Raw genomic sequence first — 14101 nt, 5'->3', positions numbered from 1 at the left:
CCCTCCCCAGCTTTCTTGCCCTTCTCTGGACACCTTCCAGCAGCTCAATGTCCTTTTTAAACCGAGGAGCCCAGAACTGGACACAGGACTCATGGTGTAGCCTAAGCAGTGCTGAGCACAGGGCAGAATGACTTCCCTGCTCCTCATGATGATGGCTCAGTGTAGGTCAGGATCACCTACTCCACATAACCATGGTTGTGACTGGGTCAGATGGGTAAAGAAAGAGAAGAGGTGTGGGGAGGAAGCTGAAGATTTGGCTAAAGGAGCTGGGAAGTAGTGGCCTAATGGAGCAGAAGGGAAGGAGGAGTTTCACTAGCTCAGTAACAGCAGTGGGAGGATCCCTTACAAATAAGATGTAAAAATACTACAAAACTTTATTTTAATGTAGATTTGAAGAGCTGCTTCTTGTTCTGCAATAAATTAAAGAGAGGAGATGCTACATGTGTGCTTATGAAAACTGGACTCAGTGAAAGTGCAGCTTATAGGATGCCTACTTAATTTAAAGTGCCCCAGTTCCAAGGCATTAAGTTACAGTCTGTTTGCAGGGCACAGTTGCATCCTGAAGCTGCACTCATTAACACTTCACAGGTTAAACAGAAAGCAGTATCAGTCTGTGCACGGCAGCAAAATGCCCAAACAAAAGTTGTCAGTCATCTCTGTCTTTGTTCTGAGCTTGGTCACCTTTCCCTCAGCTTGCTGGTCTTGCACTTGCTAACAATCAGCAGTGCTTTGGGAATCTAGGACTGGGTTCAGTCTTTGCAGTGTAGCTCAAACAACAGATAGTATCCTGTCTGGACTGCACAGTGCATGGGAGCAGCCTTCTCCCTGTGCTGCTCCCTCACTTGGAACAGCCTTGCCAGCTTTGATCCTGCGTCCTCCTGGCTGTGGAGCCATTTGCACCTCCCTTGCCACCCCTCTGCTCAAGGCTAGGGGTTCTCCTTGCTGAGATCCAACTGTGCTGAAGGATCTCTCTGCAGGACATTTGGCAGAGTCTGCTCAGCTCTTCACTGCCTCGGGCACTTCATTTCGAGGTGCTGGTTTGCAGCTGGTTCAAAAGGTTCAGGTAGGCTTTGGATTTCAGAAACCTGGGATATGAATCTCTTTCCATGAGGATGTACACAGTTTTCTGGGCTTCATCAAAACTTGTGTGAGTTGCCTCCTGAGCCCTTCTGGCTGTTGCTTCCCTCATCTGGTAGTCAATATTGATCTGGAAAGTGAAAACCAAACGTTATTGACATCCTTAAAAACATCCTCTCTGTATCTATCACTTTGGTTTTGTCTGTAATCAAATCCACAGCCTTAGAATCCAGTGTGAGAGTTCAGTATTAGGCCTGCAAAATGAGGAGCTTTGTGGCTTATATCCCACTCATGCAGGGAAAACTGTGACTCTCTCTAGAAATGCAGTTTGTTGTGGAGTCAGGAATCATCCAGCCCAACAGTGCAGCAAGAAAGCAACATTCACCTCAGCCTCCAGTTAGAGCTACAGCAGAAATCTGAGCTAGGATGAGAGTCTCCAGTTGGGAGTGTGACCAACCTGCACAGCCTCTAATGCTTCAGGATGTACACATATCTTAAAAGACAATGAATGCTCCATGCCTGTCCTACTAGCAAAGTTCTAAGTGTCTGACTCCAGATGTCAGCAGTCATTCAGGTTGGGCTGACTCAGAGAGTAGTATCAGTCAGGGTTGGAAGGGACCACAAGGATCATCTAGTTCCAACCTCCCTGTCATGTGCTAAGCTGCTGGTGCCCCTGCTGAACTTCTGCTGGTGGTGCTCCTAAGTGGCCTCTGTCGTGTGACCCCGCTGGCAGGATCTGATAATCTCACAGCTGAAGACATCAGTGATGCACATGCACTCAACAATAGGCATCTGAGCCTCTGGCCTTTGTGACTGAGTGAACAGATGGGGCTGGAGGTGAGGAGAAAGTCCTTCCCAGCAAGAGAGATTGGCCATGGGAATGTGCTGCCCAGGGAGGTGGTGGAGTCCCCATCCCTGGAGGTGTTCAAAAGGGGATTGGATGTGGCACTTGGAGCCATGGTTTAGTTGTCAGGAGGTGCTGGGTGATAGGTTGGACTTGATGATCTTTGAGGTCTTTCCCAACCTTATTAATTCCATGAACAGATAAGCATATGAGAAGAGGAGGCTCTGGGGAGACCTAATAGCAGCTTATCAGTACCCAAAGGAGGCTACAAGAAGGATGGAGAGAGACTGTTTGCAAAGGCCTGCAGGGAGAGGACAAGAGACAATGGGTTCAAACTAGAGCAGAGAAGATTTAGATTGGATGTTAGGAACAAGTTCTTGACTGTGAAGGTGGTGGAATGTTAGCACAGGTGGTCCATGGAGTTGTTTGAGGCTTCTTCCCTGGAGATATTCGAGGTGAGGCTGGATGAAGCCCTGGGCAGCCTGATCTGGTTGGGGATGTCCCTGCTGGCTGGGAGGGGGGTATGGACTGGATGAGTTCTGGAGGTCCCTTCCAGCCTGGACCATTCTGTGATCTCAGCAAAGCTACACTTCTACCTTTTCATTTTCCAGAGCCCTTCTCCTGTAGCACCACACAGATGAAACTCATACATACCTGCTTAATAGCATCTGTCTGGACAAACTCCTCATAAATCCTCTCTGCTTTGCCATGCAAGTGGTCAGACTTGGTTTTCTTGTAATCCTCACAAGCCAGCCAGAACTCGATGTTCTCCTCACTGAATTCTGACTTGAGGAACTCCCGGAAGACACCTTGACCACCTGGAGCCAACACAAAGCCATTGCCCTTGATACCATGACACACTTTTGACCACAAAACAAAGAGCAGGAGCTTCACTGCTATTGAACTCTCTGCTACAACATCTTCCCTTCGACATCCTCCAATGTATTAGGGGTGAGGTATTACAGGTTGTGTGGGGAGGTTGTGGATGCCCCCTCCCTGGAGGCATTGAAGGTCAGGTTGGATGAGGTCTTGAGCAACCTGGGCTGGTGGGAGGTGTCCCTGCCCATGGCAGAGAGCTTAAAACTCTCTTTAAGATCCCTTCCAAGCCAGACCATAGAAAGAGTAACTGGCTGTTGGGATGTGCTGCCCAGGGAGGTAGTGAAGTCCCCATCCCTGGAGGTGTTCAAGAAAGGCTTGGATGTGGCACTTGAAGCCATGGTTTAGTTGTCAGGAGGTGTTAGGGATTAGGTCATAGGTTGGAGTTGATGATCTCTGAGGTCTTTTCCAACCCGGTTGATTCTATGATTCTATGGGAGTCTTCCTCATTGTGTTCAGTGGTCTTAGGTCTTGGGTACTAAAAGACATCACTGAATTACAACCTTCCCTGAATGGATTGGTTTTAGGGTATGAATAGAGAGTAAATTCCAAATTAAACTGATAGTGAAGAAGTTGTTCCCCAGGAGGGTGGTGAGAGCCTGGCACAGGCTGCCCAGGGAGGTGGTGGAAGCCTCCTGCCTGGAGGTGTTTGCAGCCAGGCTGGAGGTGGCTGTGAGCAACCTGCTGTGGTGTGAGGTGTCCCTGGCTGTGGCAGGAGGGTTGGAGCTGGCTGAGCCTTGAGCTCCCTTCCAACCCTGATAACTTCATGATTCTGTGTGTTATACAAGGAGAGAGTACTGATGAAAGAGCAATGAATTGAGCTATTTGGGGTTTGTTTGCTATGTTGTAAGCAATAAATGGAAGGGAGTGGAAAAAGCCCCAAACAATCTGGGAGGCAGAGCTGTGCCAGCTGCCATGTTACACTGCAGCTGTAAATCACAGGGTCACCAAGGTTGGAAGAGACCTCAAAGATCCTCAAGTCCAACCTGGCACCACAAATACTACAATTCAACAGCCCATTCTCTGGCAGTGTTTGCAGAATGCTTTGCAGCTTTGCCTGCTTGGTAGAATCAGACACAATTCTGTCCTCAGAGTAAGAAGGGAGTCATTCTGAAGTAAAACAAAAACTTACTTTGGCTGGCCAGGAGCTTTTCCAAAGACTGGGACCACTGCATCACTTCTTCTGCAGAAAGCCTAAGACAGCAAGGAAAAGAAAAGCCTTTATGCAAGGGAGCAGGTGGGGTGGCTTGCATGGTTAAAGGAGACAAATGGCATGAGTTAGAATGAGGAGTATGTCCCTGGTATTGATTAAACTTATGAGTTTCTCTTAATCTGAGAGCCTGGGGGCAAGCCCAGGTGGAGAAAACTAATCAGAGAGATGGAGAAACAAGGAGCTGTGATGGTCTGCTGGATTCTGTTCCCAGAAAGCTAAGCTTTTGCTGTCACCACCACCACCAAGTGGTTTTGTAGCTGTGGTTTTCCATACTCCTGGAAGAGGAATAGTGATATCCCCTGCTCTTCACTGGAGTGGGAAGCTGCATTTCTTGTGAATTTCTAGGGAATGGATACAATGACCCTGGGCGGGGGGGTGGGGGGGTGGGGAAGGAGGAAGGAAAGAAGAAAAAGAGAGAAGAAAAAATAAGAACAAAAAGAAGACAAAAAAAAAAGGAGAAAAATGGGGGGGGGGGGAAAGGGGAAAGAGGGGGATCAAGGGAAAGAAAGAGGGAGGAAAAAGGAGAAATAGAAAATGGGGGGAGGAATAGGAAAAGGGAGAAAAAAAATGGGGGGGAAGTGGAAAAAAGGAAAGAAAGGGGGGAAAGGAGAAATAAAAAATGAGGGGGAAGGGAGGGGAAAAAAGGAAAGAAAGGGGGGAAGGAGAAACAAAAAATGAGGGGAAAGGGAGGGGGAAAATGGAAAGAAAGGAGGGAAGGAGAAACAAAAAATGGGGGGAAAGGGAGGGGAAAAAAGGAAAGAAAGGGGGGAAAGGAGAAACAAAAAATGGGGGAAAGGGAGGGGAAAAAAGGAAAGAAAGGGGGGAAGGAGAAACAAAAAATGAGGGGAAAGGGAGGGGGAAAATGGAAAGAAAGGAGGGAAGGAGAAACAAAAAATGGGGGGAAAGGGAGGGGAAAAAAGGAAAGAAAGGAGGGAAGGAGAAACAAAAAATGGGGGGAAAGGGAGGGGAAAAAAGGAAAGAAAGGAGGGAAGGAGAAACAAAAAATGGGGGGAAAGGGAGGGGGAAAATGGAAAGAAAGGGGGGAAAGGAGAAACAAAAAGTGGGGGGAAGGGAGGGGGGAAAAAAGGAAAGAAGGGGGGAAAGGAGAAACAAAACGTGGGGGGAAAGGGAAAAAACCCAGCCCCCCCCAAAAAAGAGATTTAACAGAGCTATCTTCTCCTTCACTGTTTCATGCAAGAAAATGTTGCATCACTAACAAAACACCCTTGGCTCTGTGAATAGTTTCTGCTCCCTAATGTTCAGCTCCTCTGTATTTTAGAGTTGTCAGGGTTGGAAGGGACCTCGAGGATCATCCAGTTCCAACTCGCCTGCCGTGGGCAGGGACCCCTCACACTAGCCCAGGTTATTCAGAGGTGATTCTAGGCATCATTAGAGAATTTCTTGTTCCAGAAGCAGTTTAGGAAGCTGTGAAACAGTTTGCTCTGCCATCATTTCGTGTCCCTCAGTACTTACACGACGCTCCTGGAGCTCGACGTCCTGAGCCCGGATTCGAGGTGCGGCACCATGCACTTCAGGTAATTTTTGAGGTCTGCCCCACTGAAACCGAAGAAGAGACAGTTCTGTAATCCTTTCAAACTGCATTTCAATTCTGATTGAATCATGGAATCACAGAATCAACCAGGTTGGAAAAGACCTCAGAGAGCATCAAGTCCAACCTGTTACCTAATACCTAACACCTCCTGACAACTAAACCATGGCTCCAAGTGCCACATCCAAGCCTTTCTTGAACACCTCCAGGGATGGTGACCCCACCACCTCCCTGGGCAGCACATCCCAATGGCCAATCTCTCTTGCTGGGAAGAGCTTCTTCCTCACCTCCAGCCTAAACCTCCCCTGGCACAGCTTGAGACTGTGTCCTCTTGTTCTGGTGCTGCTTGCCAGGGAGAAGAGACCAACCCCCACCTGGCTACAACCTCCCTTCAGGGAGTTGGAGAGAGCAAGAAGGTCTCCCCTGAGCCTCCTCTTCTCCAGGCTCAGCAACCCCAGCTCCCTCAGCCTCTCCTCATAGGGCATGCCTAAAAACTTCAGGCAGTGGCAGACAGCTCTGTCCTACCGCTGAAGCCTGGGCAGCATAGAGCTAAGCAATCTTTTGGGTTTTTTTGTTTTGTTTTGCTTTTAAAAGAGTAATTGTATCCAAACCCTACTCCTGATTACTTTAGGGAATCAATTCCTTGGTACACATCAGCTCAAACCACTTTTAAATGTGCTCCAGTCCTGGTCTTTGAGGAGGCTTTGCAGCCATTCAGCCAAAGCCAGGGTGCGAGTTCAAGTCTCCAAGCCCCCGGTGCCGTTTTCACTCCCAACAGGTTAGAATTTACACTAAGCTGCGTCTACTTACAATGCCTTTTGCTTCTTCTTGTGGATTTTGCCTTCTGCAAGCTTGCAGTCCTCTCTTCCACTCAGTTCAGTCATGTTGCTGTGTGAAAAAAAGAACCCTGGCATTGTGCTTCGCTGCGCCCGGTGCGAAGCGACCCCGCGACGGTAATCCTCCGAGCACCAAATGTCAGCTCCCCGCCTGCTGCCTCCTTTTATTGACGCAGGCAGCCCTGCTAGCTGGTGTGAACAGATCTGTTTATCATGTATCCTCACCACAGGCTGTGGAAGTTCCCTTTTTTCAGCTCACAGTGACGTGAGTCCTTTGAGAAACAAAACAGACAGCGGTGTCTCGTGGTCGAAGTTAAACCGGATGCCTCCGAATTACTTCGGGGCTGGCTCGTGTGTGTGCCTCTGTGTTACCAAACAAACAAATCCCCTCCAGAACTTAAAACAGAGTCATAGAATCAATCAGATTGGAAAAGACCTCAGAGATCATCCAGTCCAACCTGTCACCCAACACCTCCTGACAACAGCCAAGTGCCACATCCAATCCCCTTCTGAACGCCTCCAGGGATGGGGACTCCACCACCTCCCTGGGCATTCCAAGAGCCAATTACTCTTTTGGTGAAGAACTTTCTCCTCACCTCCAGCCTAAACCTCCCTTGGCACAGCTTGAGACTGTGTCCTCTTGTTCTGGTGCTGCTTGCCTGGGAGAAGAGACCAACCCCCACCTGGCTGCAACCTCCCTTCAGGGAGTTGGAGAGAGCAAGAAGGTCTCCCCTGAGCCTCCTCTTCTCCAGGCTAAGCAACCCCAGCTCCCTCAGCCTCTCCTCCCAGGGCTGTGCTCCAGACCCCTCCCCAGCCTCCTTGCCCTTCTCTGGACATGTTCAAGTATCTCAAAGTCCTTCTTAAATTGAGGAGCCCAGAACTGGACACAGGACTCGAGGTGTGGAGTAACCAGGGCTGAGCACAGGGCAGAATGACTTCCCTGCTCCTGCTGGCCACACCGTTCCTGCTGCAGGCCAGGATGCTCTTGGCCTTCTTGCATTTTTGAGCTTTGAATTCTTGTCCCTTTCTGACTGCTACTTTCAAATCCAAAGTACTTCTGGGTTTAGTCAAAGGTGCTGCAAATACTGCAGTTCTATCTTGCTGGAATCACCTGTTGGGTGTCTGTGTTCTTAAAGTTCTGACTTTACAATCTCTTCACTTGGCTCAGTTTCATGTTGGGCTAAAAGTACTCCAAGGTACAGTCAGTATTAAGGTTCCACATGCAACAATCTGTTTGCAGGGGAGCAGTCACTCTTCAAGCTAGAATCCTGTTAGACAGAGGCTGCTCGTTTGTTTGGACCCCTGCTGTGGGAGTATTTAGAAGTGATTTTTCACAGGGAATGGCTTTGATGCAGCAAGGGCTTCTTCACTTGGGTTTGGTTTTTCCAGGCCAGGTTATTTGGAAGCCCATTGCCCTACTTCAGGAATGCCTCCACGATGTGATGTGGTTTGGCAGGTGTGAAGATTGACTGAAGGAAAGAAATGCTGTTTGTAAAGGCAATGTGTGCATTGCCATGTGTGTGAGGGAGGTGCATGCTCTTTGTACATCCTTGAGTTCCATTGCCATAGAGCAAGATGAAGCATTAATTATTACCCTCTCTTTGTCTGTCTGGGTTGATGCTTTGGAGCTTTAAGCACTTAATCTTGTCTCTGGGCATCCCAGCTTCTCCTTGTTTGTTGGTTTGGGTTTTTCTCTGGCAAGTTTCAAAGGTTCTGTTAACTTCTCCTTGTTTGTTGGTTTGGGTTTTCCTCTGGCAAGTTTCACAGGCTTTGTTTTGTTGATTTCTCCTTGTTTGTTGGTTTGTTTCTCTCTGGCGTGCTTCAAAGGTGCTGGTTTGTTACTGTTTGTTTTAGAAATAGCTCCTGAATTACTGCACTCGATCGCAGCAGTTGAGGACCTGCTCGCACAGCTGCAGTTTCGTGGCGGACTGTGACACACAGGACTCAGGGAGACGGAAAGCTGCCTGCAGACAGAGGTGCATGCAGGAACAGACAGTCTGCAGCGGGGTGGTTTTAACCACAGGAGGCTCCTGATCTTCTGAATAATAGCAGTGACATAAATGGGTCTGCATAGGCTGTGCTGCAGGGTAAAGCTTATCACCACGCTATCAGGTCAACACTGACCTTTGTAGGCAGAGCTGTTTGCCCACTGCCCTTAACCCCCCCCTGAACAAGGCTCCCAAGGGAGGAAGAGATGTTATCAGCAGCATGTTGATTTTCATATCCAGCATGATGTCCAGCCCCCTCAGTGTCTCAGTGTTTGTAGCTATCCTCTGCAAATTACTGGGAGAGTTATAGAGATGCTGCATCAAAATCCCTCTCAGAGGGCTGCAACAGGAGGAGCAAAAGGAATTAGATGAGAGATATCAAGGGAGAATCCCTCTTCCACACCATGTTTCTCTGTACAATGGGAGGGGGGCAATTTCTTGTTCCTGCAATTGCAAACAGGTGTAAGCAAGCCAGCAGTTAGGGTTTGTGAGTTTAAGAGGGACTCGATACAGCTAATCCCCTAAAGAATAGGAGAGTTTGTGCCTGTTGTCAGTGCAGGGCTGTGGGCTGTTGAGCTGAGAAGGAATGGCTGTTCTGCATTGGAGATGGATACAAATTGGAACAGAGAAGGTTTCAGCTCAGCATGAGGAGAAACTTCTTTGGTGTGAGGGTGCCAGAGCCCTGGAGCAGGCTGCCCAGGGGGGCTGTGGAGTCTCCTTCTGGGAGTGCAGACTACCCTGGGCAGGGGGGGTTGACTGGGTGATCTCTGGAGATCCCTTCCAACCCTCAATGTTCTGTGATGCTGTGAAAATGAAGTTGTTATCTTTAACAGACCTCAGAGGTAAACAGATCAACGCACATCACAGGTGTTGCTTCAGAACTTCCTCTAGAAGGAGATTGTGACATGCATAGCCTTGCACATCACCTTCTTGAACTAAACATTCTTGTCAACATAGAGCAATATTCTTGTCAAGGGAAGGCCACTGCCAAACAGCAGATGTTGTATCCATTCCCTGCTCCCCAGCAGCAACAGGGAAGTCATTCTGCCTCTGTACTCAGCACTGGTTAGGTCACACCTTGAGTCCTATGTCCAGTTCTGGGCTCCTCAGTTTAAGAGAGAGGTTGAGCTGCTGGAAGGTGTCCAGAGAAGGCTACAAAGCTGGGGAGGGGTCTGGAGCGCAGCCCTGGGAGGAGAGGCTGAGGGAGCTGGGGTTGCTTAGCCTGGAGAAGAGGAGGCTCAGGGGAGACCTTCTTGCTCTCTCCAACTCCCTGCAGGGAGGTTGTAGCCAGGTGGGGGTTGGTCTCTTCTGCCAGGCACCCAGCACCAGAATAAGAGGACACAGTCTCAGGCTGTGCCAGGGGAGGTTTAGGCTGGAGGTGAGGAGAAAGTTCTTCACCAAAAGAGCAATTGGCCATGAGAATGTGCTGCCCAGGGAGGTGGTGGGGTCCCCATGCCTGGAGGTGCTCAAGGAAAAGCTTGGATGTGGCACTTGCTTTAGTTGCCAGGAGGTGTTAGGTATTAGGTCATAGGTTGGAGTTGATGATCTCAAAGGTCTTTTCCAGCCTGGTTGATTCTATGACCCCACTGCATGGAGGGGCTGAGAATTCCTTCTTAAAGAGGGTTGGATGCCAAGAGCTAAAGCCAGCAGAGACAGAAAAGCCTGTGACAGGCCCTGCTCCTCCTTGCTGAGAGAAAGGGGTCAAGCAAGGGGTTGCAAGGACCCAGAGGAAAGCTTTTCACTTTTCCTCTGTCCTCCTGATTTGCTGGCTCTTTTCCTGCCACTTTCATCCTGAGGCAGTTGATGACAGACCTGTCTTTGTCACCTCCCAGCATCTTTAGCTAACTCTGTAACACCTCATGCAAAGCATGATGGCCATCTGCTGCTTGAAATGCCTTCTTGTTTCAGAATCAGTCTCCTTCTCTTCTGTTATTGCTACCAGAAATTGAGACAAAAAGTGTATTTTGATCATTACCATTTTAGGGCTTTGTAGAATGACCTCATCGTTGGACCCAGATCCCTCTTTGCCCTGGGGCTGGTGTCACCTCCTTTGAGTCTGTCCAGCAGAAGGACAGAGGAGCATTTTTGCAGCAAGAGTAGCACAGCTGGCTCTCACCAGCTGGTTTTACAGTTTTCCAGGTCTCTTGCAGGCTTCTGAGGACTAATTGCAGCTAACTTCATGATGTGGACAGAAGACACTTGCCAGAGCTTGCTGGGATTGAATCTGTGGCTCTGGGCAGCCTGCTGTAGTGTAAAGGAGTCCCTGGCCATGGCAGGAGGGTTGGAACTGTCTGATGCCTGAGGTTCCTTCCAACCCTGACTGTTCTATGATTCCATTTCCATGCTCTGTTTGTCCATTCTTTCTGGTCACCACTTGGTAGGGTGCAAAAGAGAACAAATAAATGCATCAAATGTGGGAGACTTTCCAAGATTACAACACTGGATGTGTTTAGGTTAAAGCCAGGAGGATGAAAAGTCCCTTTGGCTCTCGAAGTCTCCCTTGCTGGTCTGTGAAATTTCAAGCTTCTCTTTCTGACTTCTGCTTTCAAGTTTCTTTTTAGTCTGTCCCTCCTGGCCTTATCCTCATACAATCTCAGTTTCAGCCCAGTTTTGTTTCTAAAAGTTCTCTTTGGGCTTAGTCGAGCTCTTAGCTCCCATGTGTGGCCAATTGTATCTTCACTGTGGTCCTGCTGTTCATCCTGCACTTCTCTGGAGGTGGGTGGCCAACTCTGTACTGGGCTGGAGGGCTGGCCAAAGAATCACAGAATTGTTAGGATTGGAAGAGACTTCAAGGATCATCCAGCTCCAACCCCCTGCCATGGGCAGGGACACCTCACACCACAGCAGGTTGCTCACAGCCACCTCCAGCCTGGCTGCAAACACCTCCAGGCAGGAGGCTTCCACCACCTCCCTGGGCAACCTGTGCCAGGCTCTCACCACCCCCTGGGGAACAACTTCTTCCTCACAGCCAATCTCCATCTCCCCATTTCTAGTTTTGCTCCATCCCCCCCAGTCCTATCCCTCCCTGACACCCTCACAAGTCCCTCCCCAGCTTTCTTGCAGCCCCCTGCAGATCCTGGAAGGCCACAATGAGGTCTCCTGGGAGCCTTCTCTTCTCCAGCCTGCACAACCCCAACTCCCTCAGTCTGTGCTCACAGCAGAGCAGCTCCAGCCCTCTGTTCATCCTCATGGCCAAACTCTGGACACCTTCCAGCACCTCCAGATCCTTCCTGACCATGAGCTGGGCGCTCAGGCAACCCTGCCCCATTGCAGGATATCCACTTGCTGGTTCTGTAGCTGAACTCTAACTGAACAGCTCTGAAAACAAGTGATTTCTGTGAAATGCTTCTGTCCTTGCCCTGACCTGAAAACATACCCTACTGATAATCCATCTCTCAAGCAAAAGAGGCACTGAAAGGAAATAGAAACCAGTCTTTGTCTGAGAGGAAACACTCTTCACTTCACAAAAAGCAGAGGAGGTGACTTTGAGGGATAATAATTTGGGATATTGAAGTTTTCTCTAATTGCCTTGAGTCAGGACATAGTGGAATAATGGTGTCCATCATGAGTTGTCTCCTAGATCTAATGTCTGCCACAGGCAAGTGTTTTCTGGGAGGAAATTCTGAAGCCACTGAGGTTAAAAAAATATTGGTACTGGTTTTAGTGGTCTCATTCTTGGCCTTGGACTTATCTCAATCCAAGAGAGATGTGGAGGTGCTGGAGCCAGGGCAGAGGAGGGCAAGGAAGCTGGGAAGGGCCTGGAGGAGAAATCTGATGAGGAGAGACTGAAGGAGCTGGGGATGGTTAGTGTGGAACAGAGGAGGCTGAGGGAGACCTCACTGCTGTCTGCAGCTCCCTGAAAGGACCTTGTGGAGAGGCTGCTGCTGCTCTCTCCTCACAGGTCATTAGTGACAGAACAGAGGGAATGGCCTCAAGCTGCCACTGGGGAGGTTGAGGTTGGGTATTAGGAAGAATTTTGTGCTGGCAAGAGTGGTCAGGGACTGGAATGTGCTGCCCAGGGAGGTGGTGGAGTGCCCAAGGCTGGAGGTGTTTGAAGGTGGTTTGGCTGTGGTGCTTGGGGCTGTGGTTTAGGGCTGAGCCTTGCAGAGCAGGGCTCTGGGCTGGGCTTGGTGATGCTGAGGCTCTGTTTCAAACTGAATGTCTCTGTGGGTTTCTGGGAATGAGAATTGGAATGTTTTGAGAGATGTTTCTTTGGTTTGAGCTCTCAGGTGTTCCAATCATAGCTTTGATTCCTACTTAATGGCTGGATAGCATCAGATAATTCTATGAGTCTGTTAAGGTTGGAAGGGACCTCAAGGATCACTTCTCAGACTACAAGAGGGCCATTGCCAACCTGTGGTTTGGAATGCCACAAGTTAAGCTTGGAATAGCAATCTTCCACTTCAGAAAGTCTTGCTGCATTTATTCTGTGGGCAGAATAAGTAGAGTAAGGAGCAGGCTTAGCTCAATGTCTCAACTCATTCATGGACCCAGACTTGACTGTAGGACCCAGACTTGACTGTAGGACAAGTGTCCCCAGAGCTTTCCTGAAGGCTATTTTCATTCTTTCACTTCCCAGTACAAAAGAGCTTCACAGAAACAGGGCCTGCAAGCTGCCTCTGGTGTCCACCCTTGCCCTGTCTGCTTCTGGAGTGTCTGCAGGATACTTTTAGGGGATTTTTCACTTTTCTTTGAAAGGTTTTCCCCTGCTTTCTGGAGAAGACCTTGTGGGTTTTTTTGCCCTGACAGTGGAGACTTAGAAAGACCTCCTAGAAATCACTGTGTAGAGCCTACAAGTGAGGTGTTCCTTGCTTTTGTGAGTCCTATGGAGACTAAAACATCATCCCTTCCAGACATCCATTCTGGTGTGCCTACTAGCTCTGTAATAAGGTTACAGCAGGTTTTTCCTTTGCCCCAACACCTAAATCACAGAATGGTCCAGGCTGGAAGGGACCTGCAAAGCTCATCCAGTCTGACCTCCTCACAGTCAGCAGGGACATCTCCAACTAGATCAGGTTGCCCAGGTCCTTGTCCACCTTCACCTTGAATATCTCCAGGGAAGGGACCTCAACCACACCTCCCTGGGCAACCTGTGCCAGTGTTCCACCACCCTCATAGTAGAGGGCTTGGTCCTGGGGTAGGGAAGTGAAGAGGGCTTGGTCCTGGATGGGCTTTAATCACGTTACTAACCTCTATGGCTGCTTCAGGTGGCTGCCAGTGAGTCACTGCTAGCTGCTGGAAGTCTCCAATACAAAGCACTGCTGAATCTGAGTTGTGCTTACAGTTCCTCTTTTCACTATGAGATAGTTTCAAGCTTTTGTGAGTTACCTTCACAGATAAAAGACCCCAAGCAATATTTTATGCTAACTGTTGCTGGAGTGAGCAAATTGTGTTCATGGAGTCAGTGCAAGGCATTGTATTTCCTCCTCCTCCTCCTGAAGCACCTTGCACCCCAACACACATTCCCAGGAACTCTCCTGCTCCTTCTGAGCATTTCTGAATGAGAGTGTGCCAAGCTTGTGCACTTCATCAGAAGCAGATCCTCTGCATTCTGGGGCTTTCCATCTGAAATCAATTAACTGTTTGATTTCTGTGAAATCAGGGGACTTTTGCTTCTCAGCCATACTGACTGACACCTGGGCTGGGGTGGGGGGGGTGGGAAAAAACAACCCAGAGAGAGGCACAGAAAATGCAGTACAGTGACTTTTGGGTGCTGAT

The 14101-nt window shown here is 49.1% G+C and overlaps 1 protein-coding gene across 1 annotated transcript; it reads right to left on the bottom strand.

The window, feature by feature from the left end:
• Nucleotides 1-349: 349 nt before the first annotated feature.
• On the bottom strand, nucleotides 350-6546 carry RGS1 (regulator of G protein signaling 1). The gene is made up of 5 exons (XM_068164559.1): nucleotides 6370-6546; nucleotides 5484-5567; nucleotides 3930-3991; nucleotides 2576-2739; nucleotides 350-1207 (listed from the first exon to the last, which is right to left on the bottom strand). The coding sequence occupies exons 1-5, from the start codon at nucleotides 6471-6473 to the stop codon at nucleotides 1022-1024; spliced, it is 600 nt and encodes a 199-aa protein (XP_068020660.1). The 5' UTR covers nucleotides 6474-6546; the 3' UTR covers nucleotides 350-1021.
• Nucleotides 6547-14101: the final 7555 nt, after the last annotated feature.

The sequence above is a fragment of the Melanerpes formicivorus genome, unplaced genomic scaffold, assembly GCF_026170545.1.
Source record: "Melanerpes formicivorus ecotype bairdi unplaced genomic scaffold, bMelFor1.0.p_v2 SCAF_81, whole genome shotgun sequence".
Classification (NCBI taxonomy): Eukaryota; Metazoa; Chordata; class Aves; order Piciformes; family Picidae; genus Melanerpes; species Melanerpes formicivorus.
This window is presented reverse-complemented; position numbering and strand designations above follow the sequence as displayed.